At 44.5% G+C, this 21,350-nt stretch overlaps 1 protein-coding gene across 3 annotated transcripts in view; it reads left to right on the forward strand.

The window, feature by feature from the left end:
- The window catches only part of LOC120058428 (rho GTPase-activating protein 20-like), a 54,168-nt gene that overhangs the window by 23,995 nt on the left and 8,823 nt on the right, over positions 1-21,350 (forward strand). For all 3 annotated transcript variants that reach the window (XM_039007080.1, XM_039007081.1, XM_039007082.1), the window contains 8 exons: positions 550-591; positions 684-768; positions 876-953; positions 1,211-1,277; positions 1,569-1,763; positions 5,781-6,136; positions 7,277-7,386; positions 7,560-7,749. In XM_039007080.1, the coding sequence (XP_038863008.1) occupies positions 550-591; positions 684-768; positions 876-953; positions 1,211-1,277; positions 1,569-1,763; positions 5,781-6,136; positions 7,277-7,386; positions 7,560-7,749 (1,123 nt within the window). The remainder of the gene's footprint in view (positions 1-549; positions 592-683; positions 769-875; positions 954-1,210; positions 1,278-1,568; positions 1,764-5,780; positions 6,137-7,276; positions 7,387-7,559; positions 7,750-21,350) is intronic.

Genomic DNA, 21,350 nt, shown 5'->3' on the forward strand with positions numbered 1-21,350 from the left:
ACACACACACACACACACACACACACACACACACACACACACACACACACACACACACACACACACACGACCGCACGTATGCATGCAGACATTCCTTCACACAGACACACACACACACACACACACACACACACACACACATACACACACACTTATGTATGAAAGCAGACTGGTTAGTGTATTATTACTGTATACTCTGTACTTATAGTGAGAAGGTCCCTTTAATAAATCCTAATTGAGTATGCACAGCACAGTCAGGACTTGTTATTCTGTGTCTCAGAACAAGGAACAACCTCTAGAACAGTAAATTCTCAACCCTCCACCACACCACAACCTGGGTCATATTCCTAATCGTAACCCCCCCTTACTCTGACCACAGAGAGCCAGGGATTGCAAAATATCACACACACACACTATATGCATTGACACCAGGAATTCATAGGAACTATGCAGTTTTACAGGGACACATTTTGTAAGAGAAGATGAGAAAAATAAGATGGTTATCCGACTTCATTTCCCCTTCTTATTTTCGGTCTCTTCTGTCTGCAGTTCTGTGGAGCACAAGGAGAAGTGGCTTTCTCTCATCAAAAGGTAACCAAAATTGACGGGAGACAATATTGTTCATAACTTACTCTAGAAGTATGGCTTGTGTGAAATAAAGTTTTATTTTCTCATTCCTCCAGTCGAATAAATGAAGAGAAAGAGAAGGATGACCCCAAGACCATTCCTTTGAAAATATTTGCAAAGGACATTGGGAATTGTGCTTATGTAAGTTTATGAATGCGGTGGTGCAGGTCTGTGTGTGTGGGGGGGTTCTTTCATGGTTGTGTGTGTGCTTGTGTTCATTTATTTCATGTTTTTGTGCTTTTCCCCAGGCTAAGACTCTAGCTGTCAGTAATTCCGACAGCACCACTGATGTAATCCGAATGGCACTACAGCTGTTTGGCATTTCGGTAAGTGTGTGCGCTTGTTTCTGAGTGTGTGTGCTTGTGTGTGTGAGTGTGTATGTTTTGGAAGTGTGTCCCCTGGTGCCATTCTTTTTCTCTCTCTCTCTCTCTCTCTCTCTCTCTCTCTCTCTCTCTCTCTCTCTCTCTCTCTCTCTCTCTCTCTCTCTCTCTCTCTCTCTCTCTCTCTCTCTCTCTCTCTCTCTCTCTCTCTCTCTCTCTCTCTCTCTCTCTCTCTCTCTCTCTCTCTCTCTCTCTCTCTCCAGGGCTGTGTGAAAGACCACCAGTTGTGGATGAGCTCCTGTAAGGATGACTCCCCCTATCCTCTGATTGGTGAGTTTACCTCCATTACCAAACCCTACTCAGCCCTTTTACACTCAGCCATATCCATCTCATTTAGTTTTTGGTAGCAGTTGACCTTAATCAGTGGTCAGGGGCAACTTCTACCTACTCCAACTCTACTCTGCGGTCAAAATTTGCTCTGCTTTGGTATTTTTCCTTCCGTTAACGACGAGGTAGATAAAATACTAGCTGAATACTGTAAACCTGGTCTGGTCACATCTCAGGACAGACTCACGTCCCCTGACGTCTAACCTCTGCGCCCTCTCCTCTCTTACCCCTCAGGGCACGAGTTTCCCTTCAGTATCAAGATGAGTCACATTCGTAATGTGGGAGCAGGAGGAGATGGAGGGAAGGATGCAGTTCCTCCTCCGGAGGACCAGGGGGCGATGCTGCTGGACCAGTGTCTCCCTCCAGACACCCAGTGCCAGTTCATCCTCAAGCCCAGCCGGGTGGGCCTCAGACAGGCTCCGCTCATAGGTATGAGACCCCTTACCGACAGTGATCGGATCAACAGAAAAAAAGGGTTACGTTTCCTTAAAAAATGTGTTGCCTCCCTTTTTTGCACTTTTTTACTTCATACCTCCTTCTTTTCCCTCATACGTCTTTCTCTCTGAAAGTACGGAATGAGAGCGAGAGAGAGAGAGAGAGAGAGAGAGAACATAGACAGAGTGTGTGTGGGAATGTGTTCCAGGATGCTCGTTGAGGACGCTCCACTGAATCACCCACAAGACCCTCAGATTCCTCTCTATCCCCGTCAAGTTCTTACATAAGCCTCCATTTAACCATACCGTCCCATATTCGCTACACCAGCCTAATTATTTCCATCTAACAAGTGTTTTACAATCATAGCGAAGGGTGTCACTGATGGATTTGTGTGTCAACTCTGCTATGACACCAAATATTTTTACCAATCCATCCAGAAAATGAAAGGTTTTTATTGGCTGGGAGAGAAATATGGCATCTGTTTTGCAACAAGCCCAAATGGATCCAATAAAATCCATAAAAGGATCAAAACATTGCCCATACAACCAGCCCTCTCTCTCTTTCTCTCCCCCTCGTTCCCTCTCTTTTAAATATTCCCCCTCTCCAAGATTTCTCACACTGGTGTATAGTGATGCGTGATTTACAACTTTATAAACTTTTAACGATGCTTGAGCTCGTTTAAGAATGTTGGAGCGGCTCTATAACAATGTTGTTTTTGATTTGGATTCCAAAATGTAACTGAGTGTAAAGCTGGAGTGGAGTGTTAAAGTCAGATTTGAACGTGCAGGGTCCTGGCAGCTAGGGGTGTTGTGCCACTATTGTGGAAGGGCCTTTTATTGTGTGTGTCGTCGTCCCCCCCCCCCCCCCCCCCCCATAAACACAGTATAAACTGTGCTTTATTTAATGTTTTTATCCAGAAAGTCCAAGTAGACAGACAAACAGGTACCCACACGCGCAACGTAACTCAAATAAACACACAGACAGGGAGCTCATAGTCTGTCAGACATACAGTACCAGTCAAAAGTTTGGACACACCTACTCATTCATTGGTTTTTCTTTATTTTTACCATTTTCTACATTGTAAAATAATAGTGAAGACATCACAACTATGAAATAACACATATGGAATCATGTAGTAACCAAAAAAGTGTTCAACAAATCAAAATATATTTTATATTTGAGATTCTTCAAAGTAGCCATCCTTTGCCTTGATGACTGCTTTGCACACTCTTGGCATTCTCTCAACCAGCTTCATAAGGTAGTCACCTGGAATGCATTTCAATGAACAAGTGTGCCTTGTTAATTTGTGGAATTTCTTTCCTTCTTAATGCGTTGAGCCAATCAGTTGTGTTGTGACAAGGTAAGGGGGGTATACAGAAGATAGCCCTATTTGGTAAAAGACCAAGTCCATATTATGGCAAGAACAGCTCAAATAACCAAAGAGAAACAACAGTCCATCATTACTTTAAGACATGAGAATAAGTTCATTAGAGTTACCAGCCTCAGCAATTGCAGCCCAAATAAATGCTTCACAGAGTTCAAGTAACAGACACATCTCAACATCAATTTTTCAGAGGAGACTGCGTGAATCAGGCCTTCATGGTCGAATTGCTGCAAAGAAACCACTACTGAAGGACACCAATAATAAGAAGAGACTTGCTTGGGCCAAGAAACACGAGCAAAGGACATTATTTTGATTTGTTGAACACTTTTTGGGTTACTATATGATTCCATATGTGTTATTTCATAGTTTTGATGACTTCAATATTACTCTACAATGTAGAAAATAGTAAAAATAAAGAAAAACCCTTGAATGAGTAGGTGTGTCCAAACTTTTGACTGGTACTGTTCATAGACACACACGGGATGTAACATACAGTGGCAAGAAAAAGTATGTGAACCCTTTGGAAATACCTGGATTTCTGCATAAACTGGTCATAAAATTTGATCTGACCTTCATCTAGGTCACAACAATAGACAAACACAGTCTGCTTAAACTTGTAACACACAAACAATTATACGTTTTCATGTCTTTATTGAACAAGCCCAGCCGGGTGGGCCTCAGACAGGCTCCGCTCATAGGTATGAGACCCCTTACCGACAGTGATCGGATCAACAGAAAAAAAGGGTTACGTTTCCAGGGTTTGCAGGGTGGGAAAAGTATGTGAACCCTTGGATTTAATAACTGGTTGACCCTCCTTTGGCACAATAACCTCAACCAAACGTTTTCTGTAGTTGCGGATCAGACCTGCACAACGGTCAGGAGGAATTTTGGACCATTCCTCTTTACAAAACTGTTTCAGTTCAGCAATATTCTTGGGATGTCTGGTGTGAACTGTTCTCTTGAGGTCATGCCACAGCATCTCAATAGGGTTGAGGTCAGGACTCTGACTGGGCCACTCCAGAAGGTGTATTTTCTTGTGTTGAAGCCATTCTGTTGTTGATTTACTTCTGTGTTTTGGGTCGTTGTCCTGTTGCATCACCCAACTTCTGTTGAGCTTCAATTGGCGGACAAATAGCCTAACATTCTCCTGCAAAATGTCTTGATAAACTTGGGAATTAATTTTTCCGTCGAAGATAGCAAGCTGTCCAGGCCCTGAGGCAGCAAAGCCGCCCCAAACCATGATGCTCCGTCCACCATAGTTTACAGTTGGGATGAGGTTTTGATGTTGGTGTGCTGTGCCTTTTTTTCTACATTGTTCCTTCCAAACAACTCAACTGGAGTTTCATCTGTCCACAGAATATTTTGGAACATCCAGGTGCACTTTTGCAAACTTCAGACGTGCAGCAATGTTTCTTTTGGACAGCAGTGGCTTCTTCCGTGGTGTCCTCCCATGAACACCATTTTTGTTTAGTGTTTTACGTATCGTAGACTCGTCAACAGAGATGTTAGCATGTTCCAGAGATTTCTGTAAGTCTTTAGCTGACACTCTAGGATTCTTCTTAACCCCATTGAGCATTCTGCACTGTGCTCTTACCGTCATCTTTACAGGACGGCCACTCCTAGGGAGAGTAGCTACAGTGCTGAACTTTCTCAATTTATAGACAATTTGTCTTACCATGGACTGATGCACATCAAGGCTTTTAGAGATACCTTTGTAACCCTTTCCAGCTTTATGCAAGTCTTCTGAGATCTCTTTTGTTCAAGGCATGGATCACATCAGGCAATGCTTCTTGTGAATAGCAAACTGAAATTTTGTGAGTGTTTTTTATAGGGCAGGGCAGCTCTAACCAATTTCTCCAATCTCGTCTCATTGATTGGACTCCAGGTTAGCTGAGTCCTGACTCCAATCCTGACTCCAATTCATTAGCCTAGAGGTTCACATACTTTTTCCGACCTACACTGTGAATATTTAAGTTATGTATTCAATATAGACAAGAAAAATACAATAATTTGTGTGTTATTAGTTTAAGCACACAATGTTTGTCTATTGTTGTGACTTAGATGAAGATCAGATCAAATTTGATTACCAATTTATGCAGAAATCCAAATAATTCCAAAGGGTTCACATACTTTTTCGTGCCACTATATGAACACTCACAGCTACTTAACATGATATACCAAGTCTCAGAAATATGGTTTCACTAAGCACACACAAACACTCTTTCTCTCTCTGTCTCTCTCTGTCTCTCTCTGTCTCTCTCTGTCTCTCTCTGTCTCTCTCTCTCTGTCTCTCTCTCTCTCTCTCTGTCTCTCTCTCTCTCTCTCTGTCTCTCTCTCTCTGTCTCTCTCTCTCTCTCTCTCTCTCTCTCTCTCTCTCTCTCTCTCTCTCTCTCTCTCTCTCTCTCTCTCTCTCTCTCTCTCTCTCTCTCTCTCTCTCTCTCTCTCTCTCTCACTACCATTCTCTCATTTTCCCCCTTCCTCTGCTCTCTCCAAACACCATTAAGTCTTCATCTCTCTCCCTCTCGTTGTGTTTTATTGAGCAGTATGCCCTACTTCATATTAGAATAGTGTCTTTAATGTTGGACTAACCCCCCCCCCCCCCCCCCCCCCTCTCTCTCTCTCCATAGAGCCAGGTCAGAAGTCTGTTAAGAGGAAGAGGTTGTTGATAAACTGGGCCTTCTGGAGGGGGTCCAGTAGCCAACTGGATGGTGTCCCCCTGTCCCCCACCTCCCAGTCCCTCACCCCGGGACGCCTGTTCGGACGGTCTCTCAGTTCCGTCTGCCCCCCTGACCACACCCTGCCCAAACCTGTCATGGACATGCTGGTGTTTCTGTACCAGGAGGGTCCCTACACCAGGGGTATATTCCGTCGCTCTGCAGGGGCCAAAGCCTGCAGAGAGCTGAGAGACAGACTGGACAATGGGACAGAGGACACACACACACTCACACACGAGTCTGTGTTCGTCACCGCCGCAGTCTTCAAGGTAGGACAGAACGCAAGCAAACACACATACACACACCACACACACACATACACCAGGGTCCTTTTGTATTAATCAGAGTTTAAAGGGTTTAGCCAGGCTTGTCAGATCAGATAAAATGGGACATGAGAGAGAGGAGGTTTGAAGGATCTGTTTCATCCTGCTTCAACACATTAGAATAATTCACAGCACAGAGCTAACACAGCTGTAGACACACATATTCACCGCCATATCGTGTGTGTGTGTGTGTGTGTGTGTGTGTGTGTGTGTGTGTGTGTGTGTGTGTGTGTGTGTGTGTGTGTGTGTGTGTGTGTGTGTGTGTGTGTGTGTGTGTGTGTGTGTGTGTGTGTGTGTGTGTGTGTGTGTGTGTTTGAAATCATAGAAAGTCTTAGACAGACAGAAAGTAGTGAAGTGATTGGAGTGGAAGACAAAGCTTAGGTAGAAAAACACACTCAATTCAAAGCACATGTTGGGAGGCTTTACTGGAAACCTGTAGCTGTATTAGATCAGACAGAACAGGACACACACACACACACAGAACACATGCTGCTGTTCAGTTAAGCATATTACTATATTACTATACCCAATCCTAGCCAACAAACTGAAAACAACTGAGCTGACAAACAAACACTGTTGAATGTAAAAGGATAGATTCCTTCAGTAAAAACACATCTGGCTGTGCCATCTCTCAACTACTCTATAATATTACTGCATAATAGTTGAGTTGCACAGATTCTTTCATAGCATTCTGTTCTACTTTACGTGCCATATTTTCAGGATTCATATCATCTCTACTGAAAAGAAGCATACAGTTGAAGTCGGAAGTTTACATACACTTACAGTTGAAGTCAAATACTATTTGAGTGTATGTAAACTTCTGACCCACTGGGAATGTGATGAAAGAAATAAAAGCTGAAATAAATCATTCTCTCTACTATTATTCTGACATTTCACATTCTTAAAATAAAGTGGTGATTCTAACTGACCTAAAACAGGGAATTTTTACTAGGATTAAATGTCAGGAATGGTGAAGAACTGAGTTTAAATGTATTTGCCTAAGGTGTATGTAAACTTCCGACTTCAACTGTATGTGGTGATGTGTTCTAACCTAAATTGTGTCCCTATGGTTGTGTTCCCCAACAGGACTTCCTGCGGAACGTTCCAGGCAGTCTGCTTTGTGTGGATCTGTATGAGCAGTGGGTTAGAGTGATGGAGCGAGAGGAGGGAGAGGAGAAATGGCTAGCCATCCATAGGTACTGACACTCCCCGTATCGCACCTTCACAAACACATAGGAAAAACAAAGATCACCCTCATCATTCTCTGCCCACTATTTAAATCTTTGTCTGACACATCCAGTCTTACCAGATGTTGTCAATGTTGTGTTTTCATCACTGATTATTTTGTCACCCCCCCCCCCCACCTCAGGTTAGTCCATCTTCTGCCCAGTGAAAACCTGTTGCTTCTCAGACACGTGGTTGCCGTGCTCCACTGTATTCAAGGAAATGCAGAAGACAACCAGATGAATGCCTTCAATCTGTCTGTGTGCATCGCTCCCAGCATGCTGTGGACACCAGCCCCCTGTAGCCCACGGGGGGAGGGGGAGGCCACCAAGAAGGTGAAAATGGACCCAAACCTTAAACTTTTTTGTAGATTTCCCTCTCTGCTAACAAACTTTTTCATTTATTTAATTTACTTTTATATCTTATTTCAATCACATAATTCTACCACACAGTGTATGTGTGTTAGTACATCATACTCTTGCCTATATTAAGTATTAATGTCAATGGGAAATTTGGGTGAGAGTGAGTTGCTTGCGTGTACTTCCAGTTACATTTCCAGTTAAGAACAAGGGCCCCATACATATGTTCATACATACATACATACATACATACATACATACATACATACATACATACATACATACATACATACGTACGTACGTACGTACGTACGTACGTACGTACGTACGTACATACATACATACATACATACATACATACATACATACATACATACATACGTACATACATACATACATACATACATACATACATACATACATACATACATACATACATACATACATACATACATACATACATACATACATACATACATACACTACAGTTCAAAAGTTTGGGGTCACTTAGAAATGTCCTTGTTTTTGAAAGAAAAGCACATTTTTTGTCCATTAAAATAACATAAAATTGATCAGAAATACAGTGTAGACATTGTTAATGTTGTAAATGACTATTGTAGCTGGAAACAGCTGATTTTTTTATGGAATATCTACATAGGTGTACAGAGGCCCATTATCAGTAACCATCACTCCTGTGTTCCAATGGTACGTTCTGCTAGCTAATCCAAGTTTATCGTTTTAAAAGGCTAATTGATCATTAGAAAACCCTTTTGCAATTATGTTATCACAGCTGAAAACTGTTATGCTGATTAAAGAATCAATAAAATGGGCCTTCTTTCGATTAATTGAGTATCTGGAGCATCAGGATTTGTGGGTTCGATTACAGGCTCAAAATGGACAGAAACAAATAACTTTCTTCTGAAACTCGTCAGTCTATTCTTGATCTGAGAAATGAAGGCTATTCCATGCGAGAAATTGCCAAGAAACTGAAGAGCTCGTACAACGCTGTGTACTACTCCCTTCACAGAACAGCGCAAACTGGCTCTAACCAGAACAACAGAAAGAGGAGAGGGAGGCCCCGTGCACAACTGAGCAAGAGGACAAGTACATTAGAGTGTCTAGTTTGAGAAACAGACGCCTCACACGTCCTCAACTGGCAGCTTCATTAAATAGTACCCGCAAAACACCAGTCTCAACGTCAACAGTGAAGAGGCAACTCCGGGATGCTGGCCTTCTAGGCAGAGTTGCAAAGAAAAAGCCATTTCTCAGACTGGCCAATAAAAATAAAAGATTAAGATGGGCAAACGAACACAGACACTGGACAGAGGAAGATTGGAAAAAAGTGTTATGGACAGACAAATCTAAGTTTGAGGTGTTCGGATCACAAAGAAGAACATTCGTGAGACAGAAAAAATTAAAGATGCTGTAGGAGTGCTTGACGCCATCTGTCAGGCATGGTGGAGGCAATGTGATGGTCTGGGGGTGCTTTGGTGATGGTAAAGTGGGAGATTTGTACAGGGTAAAAGGGATCTTGAAGAAGGAAGGCTATCACTCAATTTTGCCACGCCATGCCATACTCTGTGGATGGTGCATAATTGGAGCCAATTTCCTCCTACAACAGGACAATGACCCAAAGCACAGCTCCAAACTATGCAAGAACTATTTAGGGAAGAAGCAGTCAGCTGGTATTCTGTCTATAATGGAGTGGCCAACACAGTCACCGGATCTCAACCTTATTGAGCTGTTGTGGGAGAAGCTTGACCGTATGGTACGCAAGAAGTGCCCATCAAGCCAATCCAACTTGTGGGAGGTGCTTCAGGAAGCATGGGTTGAAATCTCTTCAGATTACCTCAAAAAATTGACAACTAGAATGCCAAAGGTCTGCAGGGCTGTAATTGCTGCAAATGGAGGATTCTTTGACGAAGCAAAGTTTGAAGGACACAATTATTATTTCAGTGAAAAATCATTATTTATGACCTTGTCAACATCTTGACTATATTTCCTATTCATTTTGCAACTCATTTCATGTATGTTTTCATGGAAAACAAGGACATTTCTAAGTGACCTCAAACTTTTGAATGGTAGTGTAATGTACGCCTAAAGGTCTGGAGGTTTGGATGGCTGAGGCTAAGGGCCAGGACAGGGTGTAAAGGAAAGTTAAACTGTTGCTGCTACTGTAGCTGTCTGACCAAGCAGGATGTCCAATGGAAGAACAAACAGCAGTGTGGAGTTAGAGAGTGTGTCAACCTCCTGCTAGGAGCCTCAGGCTGGGCTATACTATGTATGTTTCCTCTTTAAACCTGGACTGACCTACTTACACTCTCATTTTACATTGATTTAGTCACCTGTTTTCAATATCTGTACTGACACACACACAAGCACAAAAGTTTGAGATCTCTATCCTTGCAGTCACGGTGACACAACACAAGTGTAAAATCTATGCACTGACAGGAAAGCTTGACATTTTACGTTTAGTTACTCACACAGAGTAAGAATTGACACACCAGTTCACAGTACTTGTAACGAGTGCGCTGGGAGTTGGCAAGCAAGTTCAGGGAGTGCATAATTGAATAAACAAATGAGGGAGCACACATGACAGTACTAACCCTACCACTAGACTGTGTCCAACACATGACAGTACTAACCCTACCACTAGACTGTCCAACACATGACAGTACTAACCCTACCACTAGACTGTCCAACACATGACAGTACTAACCCTACCACTAGACTGTCCAACACATGACAGTACTAACCCTACCACTAGACTGTGTCCAACACATGACAGTACTAACCCTACCACTAGACTGTCCAACACATGACAGTACTAACCCTACCACTAGACTGTCCAACACATGACAGTACTAACCCTACCACTAGACTGTCCAACACATGACAGTACTAACCCTACCACTAGACTGTGTCCAACACATGACAGTACTAACCCTACCACTAGACTGTCCAACACATGACAGTACTAACCCTACCACTAGACTGTCCAACACATGACAGTACTAACCCTACCACTAGACTGTCCAACACATGACAGTACTAACCCTACCACTAGACTGTCCAACACATGACAGTACTAACCCTACCACTAGACTGTCCAACACATGACAGTACTAACCCTACCACTAGACTGTCCAACACATGGCAGTACTAACCCTACCACTAGACTGTGTCCAACACATGACAGTACTAACCCTACCACTAGACTGTCCAACACATGCCAGTACTAACCCTACCACTAGACTGTCCAACACATGGCAGTACTAACCCTACCACTAGACTGTGTCCAACACATGACAGTACTAACCCTGCCACTAGACTGTCCAACACATGACAGTACTAACCCTACCACTAGACTGTCCAACACATGACAGTACTAACCCTACCACTAGACTGTCCAACACATGACAGTACTAACCCTACCACTAGACTGTCCAACACATGGCAGTACTAACCCTACCACTAGACTGTGTCCAACACATGACAGTACTAACCCTACCACTAGACTGTCCAACACATGACAGTACTAACCCTACCACTAGACTGTCCAACACATGACAGTACTAACCCTACCACTAGACTGTCCAACACATGACAGTACTAACCCTACCACTAGACTGTCCAACACATGACAGTACTAACCCTACCACTAGACTGTCCAACACATGGCAGTACTAACCCTACCACTAGACTGTGTCCAACACATGACAGTACTAACCCTACCACTAGACTGTCCAACACATGACAGTACTAACCCTACCACTAGACTGTCCAACACATGACAGTACTAACCCTACCACTAGACTGTCCAACACATGACAGTACTAACCCTACCACTAGACTGTCCAACACATGACAGTACTAATCCTACCACTAGACTGTCCAACACATGACAGTACTAACCCTACCACTAGACTGTGTCCAACACATGACAGTACTAACCCTACCACTAGACTGTCCAACACATGACAGTACTAACCCTACCACTAGACTGTCCAACACATGACAGTACTAACCCTACCACTAGACTGTGTCCAACACATGACAGTACTAACCCTACCACTAGACTGTCCAACACATGACAGTACTAACCCTACCACTAGACTGTCCAACACATGACAGTACTAACCCTACCACTAGACTGTCCAACACATGACAGTACTAACCCTACCACTAGACTGTCCAACACATGACAGTACTAACCCTACCACTAGACTGTCCAACACATGACAGTACTAACCCTACCACTAGACTGTCCAACACATGACAGTACTAATCCTACCACTAGACTGTCCAACACATGACAGTACTAACCCTACCACTAGACTGTCCAACACATGACAGTACTAACCCTACCACTAGACTGTCCAACACATGACAGTACTAACCCTACCACTAGACTGTCCAACACATGACAGTACTAACCCTACCACTAGACTGTCCAACACATGACAGTACTAACCCTACCACTAGACTGTCCAACACATGACAGTACTAACCCTACCACTAGACTGTCCAACACATGACAGTACTAACCCTACCACTAGACTGTCCAACACATGGCAGTACTAACCCTACCACTAGACTGTGTCCAACACATGACAGTACTAACCCTACCACTAGACTGTCCAACACATGACAGTACTAACCCTACCACTAGACTGTCCAACACATGACAGTACTAACCCTACCACTAGACTGTCCAACACATGACAGTACTAACCCTACCACTAGACTGTCCAACACATGACAGTACTAACCCTACCACTAGACTGTCCAACACATGACAGTACTAACCCTACCACTAGACTGTGTCCAACACATGACAGTACTAACCCTACCACTAGACTGTCCAACACATGACAGTACTAACCCTACCACTAGACTGTCCAACACATGACAGTACTAACCCTACCACTAGACTGTGTCCAACACATGACAGTACTAACCCTACCACTAGACTGTCCAACACATGACAGTACTAACCCTACCACTAGACTGTCCAACACATGACAGTACTAACCCTACCACTAGACTGTCCAACACATGACAGTACTAACCCTACCACTAGACTGTCCAACACATGACAGTACTAACCCTACCACTAGACTGTCCAACACATGACAGTACTAACCCTACCACTAGACTGTCCAACACATGACAGTACTAATCCTACCACTAGACTGTCCAACACATGACAGTACTAACCCTACCACTAGACTGTCCAACACATGACAGTACTAACCCTACCACTAGAATGTCCAACACCTGGCAGTACTAACCCTACCACTAGACTGTGTCCAACACATGACAGTACTAACCCTACCACTAGACTGTCCAACACATGCCAGTACTAACCCTACCACTAGACTGTCCAACACATGGCAGTACTAACCCTACCACTAGACTGTGTCCAACACATGACAGTACTAACCCTACCACTAGACTGTCCAACACATGACAGTACTAACGCTACCACTAGACTGTCCAACACATGACAGTACTAACCCTACCACTAGACTGTCCAACACATGACAGTAATAACCCTACCACTAGACTGTCCAACACATGGCAGTACTAACCCTACCACTAGACTGTGTCCAACACATGACAGTACTAACCCTACCACTAGACTGTCCAACACATGACAGTACTAACCCTACCACTAGACTGTCCAACACATGACAGTACTAACCCTACCACTAGACTGTCCAACACATGGCAGTACTAACCCTACCACTAGACTGTGTCCAACACATGACAGTACTAACCCTACCACTAGACTGTCCAACACATGCCAGTACTAACCCTACCACTAGACTGTCCAACACATGGCAGTACTAACCCTACCACTAGACTGTGTCCAACACATGACAGTACTAACCCTACCACTAGGCTGTCCAACACATGACAGTACTAACCCTACCACTAGACTGTCCAACGCATGACAGTACTAACCCTACCACTAGACTGTCCAACACATGACAGTACTAACCCTACCACTAGACTGTCCAACACATGGCAGTACTAACCCTACCACTAGACTGTGTCCAACACATGACAGTACTAACCCTACCACTAGACTGTCCAACACATGACAGTACTAACCCTACCACTAGACTGTCCAACACATGACAGTACTAACCCTACCACTAGACTGTCCAACACATGACAGTACTAACCCTACCACTAGACTGTCCAACACATGACAGTACTAATCCTACCACTAGACTGTCCAACACATGACAGTACTAACCCTACCACTAGACTGTGTCCAACACATGACAGTACTAACCCTACCACTAGACTGTCCAACACATGACAGTACTAACCCTACCACTAGACTGTCCAACACATGACAGTACTAACCCTACCACTAGACTGTGTCCAACACATGACAGTACTAACCCTACCACTAGACTGCCCAACACATGACAGTACTAACCCTACCACTAGACTGTCCAACACATGACAGTACTAACCCTACCACTAGACTGTCCAACACATGACAGTACTAACCCTACCACTAGACTGTCCAACACATGACAGTACTAACCCTACCACTAGACTGTCCAACACATTACAGTACTAACCCTACCACTAGACTGTCCAACACATGACAGTACTAACCCTACCACTAGACTGTCCAACACATGACAGTACTAACCCTACCACTAGACTGTCCAACACATGACAGTACTAACCCTACCACTAGACTGTCCAACACATGGCAGTACTAACCCTACCACTAGACTGTGTCCAACACATGACAGTACTAACCCTACCACTAGACTGTCCAACACATGCCAGTACTAACCCTACCACTAGACTGTCCAACACATGGCAGTACTAACCCTACCACTAGACTGTGTCCAACACATGACAGTACTAACCCTACCACTAGACTGTCCAACACATGACAGTACTAACGCTACCACTAGACTGTCCAACACATGACAGTACTAACCCTACCACTAGACTGTCCAACACATGACAGTACTAACCCTACCACTAGACTGTCCAACACATGGCAGTACTAACCCTACCACTAGACTGTGTCCAACACATGACAGTACTAACCCTACCACTAGACTGTCCAACACATGACAGTACTAACCCTACCACTAGACTGTCCAACACATGACAGTACTAACCCTACCACTAGACTGTCCAACACATGACAGTACTAACCCTACCACTAGACTGTGTCCAACACATGACAGTACTAACCCTACCACTAGACTGTCCAACACATGACAGTACTAACCCTACCACTAGACTGTCCAACACATGACAGTACTAACCCTACCACTAGACTGTGTCCAACACATGACAGTACTAACCCTACCAGTAGACTGTGTCCAACACATGACAGTACTAACCCTACCACTAGACTGTCCAACACATGACAGTACTAACCCTACCACTAGACTGTCCAACACATGACAGTACTAACCCTACCACTAGACTGTCCAACACATGACAGTACTAACCCTACCACTAGACTGTCCAACACATGACAGTACTAACCCTACCACTAGACTGTGTCCAACACATGACAGTACTAACCCTACCACTAGACTGTCCAACACATGACAGTACTAACCCTACCACTAGACTGTCCAACACATGACAGTACTAACCCTACCACTAGACTGTCCAACACATGACAGTACTAACCCTACCACTAGACTGTCCAACACATGACAGTACTAACCCTACCACTAGACTGTCCAACACATGACAGTACTAACCCTACCACTAGACTGTCCAACACATGACAGTACTAACCCTACCACTAGACTGTCCAACACATGGCAGTACTAACCCTACCACTAGACTGTGTCCAACACATGACAGTACTAACCCTACCACTAGACTGTCCAACACATGCCAGTACTAACCCTACCACTAGACTGTCCAACACATGGCAGTACTAACCCTACCACTAGACTGTGTCCAACACATGACAGTACTAACCCTACCACTAGACTGTCCAACACATGACAGTACTAACGCTACCACTAGACTGTCCAACACATGACAGTACTAACCCTACCACTAGACTGTCCAACACATGACAGTACTAACCCTACCACTAGACTGTCCAACACATGGCAGTACTAACCCTACCACTAGACTGTGTCCAACACATGACAGTACTAACCCTACCACTAGACTGTCCAACACATGACAGTACTAACCCTACCACTAGACTGTCCAACACATGACAGTACTAACCCTACCACTAGACTGTCCAACACATGGCAGTACTAACCCTACCACTAGACTGTGTCCAACACATGACAGTACTAACCCTACCACTAGACTGTCCAACACATGCCAGTACTAACCCTACCACTAGACTGTCCAACACATGGCAGTACTAACCCTACCACTAGACTGTGTCCAACACATGACAGTACTAACCCTACCACTAGACTGTCCAACACATGACAGTACTAACCCTACCACTAGACTGTCCAACGCATGACAGTACTAACCCTACCACTAGACTGTCCAACACATGACAGTACTAACCCTACCACTAGACTGTCCAACACATGGCAGTACTAACCCTACCACTAGACTGTGTCCAACACATGACAGTACTAACCCTACCACTAGACTGTCCAACACATGACAGTACTAACCCTACCACTAGACTGTCCAACACATGACAGTACTAACCCTACCACTAGACTGTCCAACACATGACAGTACTAACCCTACCACTAGACTGTCCAACACATGACAGTACTAATCCTACCACTAGACTGTCCAACACATGACAGTACTAACCCTACCACTAGACTGTGTCCAACACATGACAGTACTAACCCTACCACTAGACTGTCCAACACATGACAGTACTAACCCTACCACTAGACTGTCCAACACATGACAGTACTAACCCTACCACTAGACTGTGTCCAACACATGACAGTACTAACCCTACCACTAGACTGTCCAACACATGACAGTACTAACCCTACCACTAGACTGTCCAACACATGACAGTACTAACCCTACCACTAGACTGTCCAACACATGACAGTACTAACCCTACCACTAGACTGTCCAACACATGACAGTACTAACCCTACCACTAGACTGTCCAACACATGACAGTACTAACCCTACCACTAGACTGTCCAACACATGACAGTACTAACCCTACCACTAGACTGTCCAACACATGACAGTACTAACCCTACCACTAGACTGTCCAACACATGACAGTACTAACCCTACCACTAGACTGTCCAACTCATGGCAGTACTAACCCTACCACTAGACTGTGTCCAACACATGACAGTACTAACCCTACCACTAGACTGTCCAACACATGCCAGTACTAACCCTACCACTAGACTGTCCAACACATGGCAGTACTAACCCTACCACTAGACTGTGTCCAACACATGACAGTACTAACCCTACCACTAGACTGTCCAACACATGACAGTACTAACGCTACCACTAGACTGTCCAACACATGACAGTACTAACCCTACCACTAGACTGTCCAACACATGACAGTACTAACCCTACCACTAGACTGTCCAACACATGGCAGTACTAACCCTACCACTAGACTGTGTCCAACACATGACAGTACTAACCCTACCACTAGACTGTCCAACACATGACAGTACTAACCCTACCACTAGACTGTCCAACACATGACAGTACTAACCCTACCACTAGACTGTCCAACACATGACAGTACTAACCCTACCACTAGACTGTGTCCAACACATGACAGTACTAACCCTACCACTAGACTGTCCAACACATGACAGTACTAACCCTACCACTAGACTGTCCAACACATGGCAGTACTAACCCTACCACTAGACTGTGTCCAACACATGACAGTACTAACCCTACCACTAGACTGTCCAACACATGACAGTACTAACCCTACCACTAGACTGTCCAACACATGACAGTACTAACCCTACCACTAGACTGTGTCCAACACATGACAGTACTAACCCTACCAGTAGACTGTGTCCAACACATGACAGTACTAACCCTACCACTAGACTGTCCAACACATGACAGTACTAACCCTACCACTAGACTGTCCAACACATGACAGTACTAACCCTACCACTAGACTGTCCAACACATGACAGTACTAACCCTACCACTAGACTGTCCAACACATGACAGTACTAACCCTACCACTAGACTGTGTCCAACACATGACAGTACTAACCCTACCACTAGACTGTCCAACACATGACAGTACTAACCCTACCACTAGACTGTCCAACACATGACAGTACTAACCCTACCACTAGACTGTCCAACACATGACAGTACTAACCCTACCACTAGACTGTCCAACACATGACAGTACTAACCCTACCACTAGACTGTCCAACACATGACAGTACTAACCCTACCACTAGACTGTCCAACACATGACAGTACTAACCCTACCACTAGACTGTCCAACACATGGCAGTACTAACCCTACCACTAGACTGTGTCCAACACATGACAGTACTAACCCTACCACTAGACTGTCCAACACATGCCAGTACTAACCCTACCACTAGACTGTCCAACACATGGCAGTACTAACCCTACCACTAGACTGTGTCCAACACATGACAGTACTAACCCTACCACTAGACTGTCCAACACATGACAGTACTAACGCTACCACTAGACTGTCCAACACATGACAGTACTAACCCTACCACTAGACTGTCCAACACATGACAGTACTAACCCTACCACTAGACTGTCCAACACATGGCAGTACTAACCCTACCACTAGACTGTGTCCAACACATGACAGTACTAACCCTACCACTAGACTGTCCAACACATGACAGTACTAACCCTACCACTAGACTGTCCAACACATGACAGTACTAACCCTACCACTAGACTGTCCAACACATGGCAGTACTAACCCTACCACTAGACTGTGTCCAACACATGACAGTACTAACCCTACCACTAGACTGTCCAACACATGCCAGTACTAACCCTACCACTAGACTGTCCAACACATGGCAGTACTAACCCTACCACTAGACTGTGTCCAACACATGACAGTACTAACCCTACCACTAGACTGTCCAACACATGACAGTACTAACCCTACCACTAGACTGTCCAACGCATGACAGTACTAACCCTACCACTAGACTGTCCAACACATGACAGTACTAACCCTACCACTAGACTGTCCAACACATGGCAGTACTAACCCTACCACTAGACTGTGTCCAACACATGACAGTACTAACCCTACCACTAGACTGTCCAACACATGACAGTACTAACCCTACCACTAGACTGTCCAACACATGACAGTACTAACCCTACCACTAGACTGTCCAACACATGACAGTACTAACCCTACCACTAGACTGTCCAACACATGACAGTACTAATCCTACCACTAGACTGTCCAACACATGACAGTACTAACCCTACCACTAGACTGTGTCCAACACATGACAGTACTAACCCTACCACTAGACTGTCCAACACATGACAGTACTAACCCTACCACTAGACTGTCCAACACATGACAGTACTAACCCTACCACTAGACTGTGTCCAACACATGACAGTACTAACCCTACCACTAGACTGTCCAACACATGACAGTACTAACCCTACCACTAGACTGTCCAACACATGACAGTACTAACCCTACCACTAGACTGTCCAACACATGACAGTACTAACCCTACCACTAGACTGTCCAACACATGACAGTACTAACCCTACCACTAGACTGTCCAACACATGACAGTACTAACCCTACCACTAGACTGTCCAACACATGACAGTACTAACCCTACCACTAGACTGTCCAACACATGACAGTACTAACCCTACCACTAGACTGTCCAACACATGACAGTACTAACCCTACCACTAGACTGTCCAACTCATGGCAGTACTAACCCTACCACTAGACTGTGTCCAACACATGACAGTACTAACCCTACCACTAGACTGTCCAACACATGCCAGTACTAACCCTACCACTAGACTGTCCAACACATGGCAGTACTAACCCTACCACTAGACTGTGTCCAACACATGACAGTACTAACCCTACCACTAGACTGTCCAACACATGACAGTACTAACGCTACCACTAGACTGTCCAACACATGACAGTACTAACCCTACCACTAGACTGTCCAACACATGACAGTACTAACCCTACCACTAGACTGTCCAACACATGGCAGTACTAACCCTACCACTAGACTGTGTCCAACACATGACAGTACTAACCCTACCACTAGACTGTCCAACACATGACAGTACTAACCCTACCACTAGACTGTCCAACACATGACAGTACTAACCCTACCACTAGACTGTCCAACACATGACAGTACTAACCCTACCACTAGACTGTGTCCAACACATGACAGTACTAACCCTACCACTAGACTGTCCAACACATGACAGTACTAACCCTACCACTAGACTGTCCAACACATGGCAGTACTAACCCTACCACTAGACTGTGTCCAACACATGACAGTACTAACCCTACCACTAGACTGTCCAACACATGACAGTACTAACCCTACCACTAGACTGTCCAACACATGACAGTACTAACCCTACCACTAGACTGTCCAACACATGACAGTACTAACCCTACCACTAGACTGTCCAACACATGACAGTACTAATCCTACCACTAGACTGTCCAACACATGACAGTACTAACCCTACCACTAGACTGTGTCCAACACATGACAGTACTAACCCTACCACTAGACTGTCCAACACATGACAGTACTAACCCTACCACTAGACTGTCCAACACATGACAGTACTAACCCTACCACTAGACTGTGTCCAACACATGACAGTACTAACCCTACCACTAGACTGTCCAACACATGACAGTACTAACCCTACCACTAGACTGTCCAACACATGACAGTACTAACCCTACCACTAGACTGTCCAACACATGACAGTACTAACCCTACCACTAGACTGTCCAACACATGACAGTACTAACCCTACCACTAGACTGTCCAACACATGACAGTACTAACCCTACCACTAGACTGTCCAACACATGACAGTACTAACCCTACCACTAGACTGTCCAACACATGACAGTACTAACCCTACCACTAGACTGTCCAACTCATGGCAGTACTAACCCTACCACTAGACTGTGTCCAACACATGACAGTACTAACCCTACCAGTAGACTGTCCAACACATGCCAGTACTAACCCTACCACTAGACTGTCCAACACATGGCAGTACTAACCCTACCACTAGACTGTGTCCAACACATGACAGTACTAACCCTACCACTAGACTGTCCAACACATGACAGTACTAACGCTACCACTAGACTGTCCAACACATGACAGTACTAACCCTACCACTAGACTGTCCAACACATGACAGTACTAACCCTACCACTAGACTGTCCAACACATGGCAGTACTAACCCTACCACTAGACTGTGTCCAACACATGACAGTACTAACCCTACCACTAGACTGTCCAACACATGACAGTACTAACCCTACCAC

Source organism: Salvelinus namaycush, chromosome 13 (genome assembly GCF_016432855.1).
Source record: "Salvelinus namaycush isolate Seneca chromosome 13, SaNama_1.0, whole genome shotgun sequence".
Taxonomy (NCBI): Eukaryota; Metazoa; Chordata; class Actinopteri; order Salmoniformes; family Salmonidae; genus Salvelinus; species Salvelinus namaycush.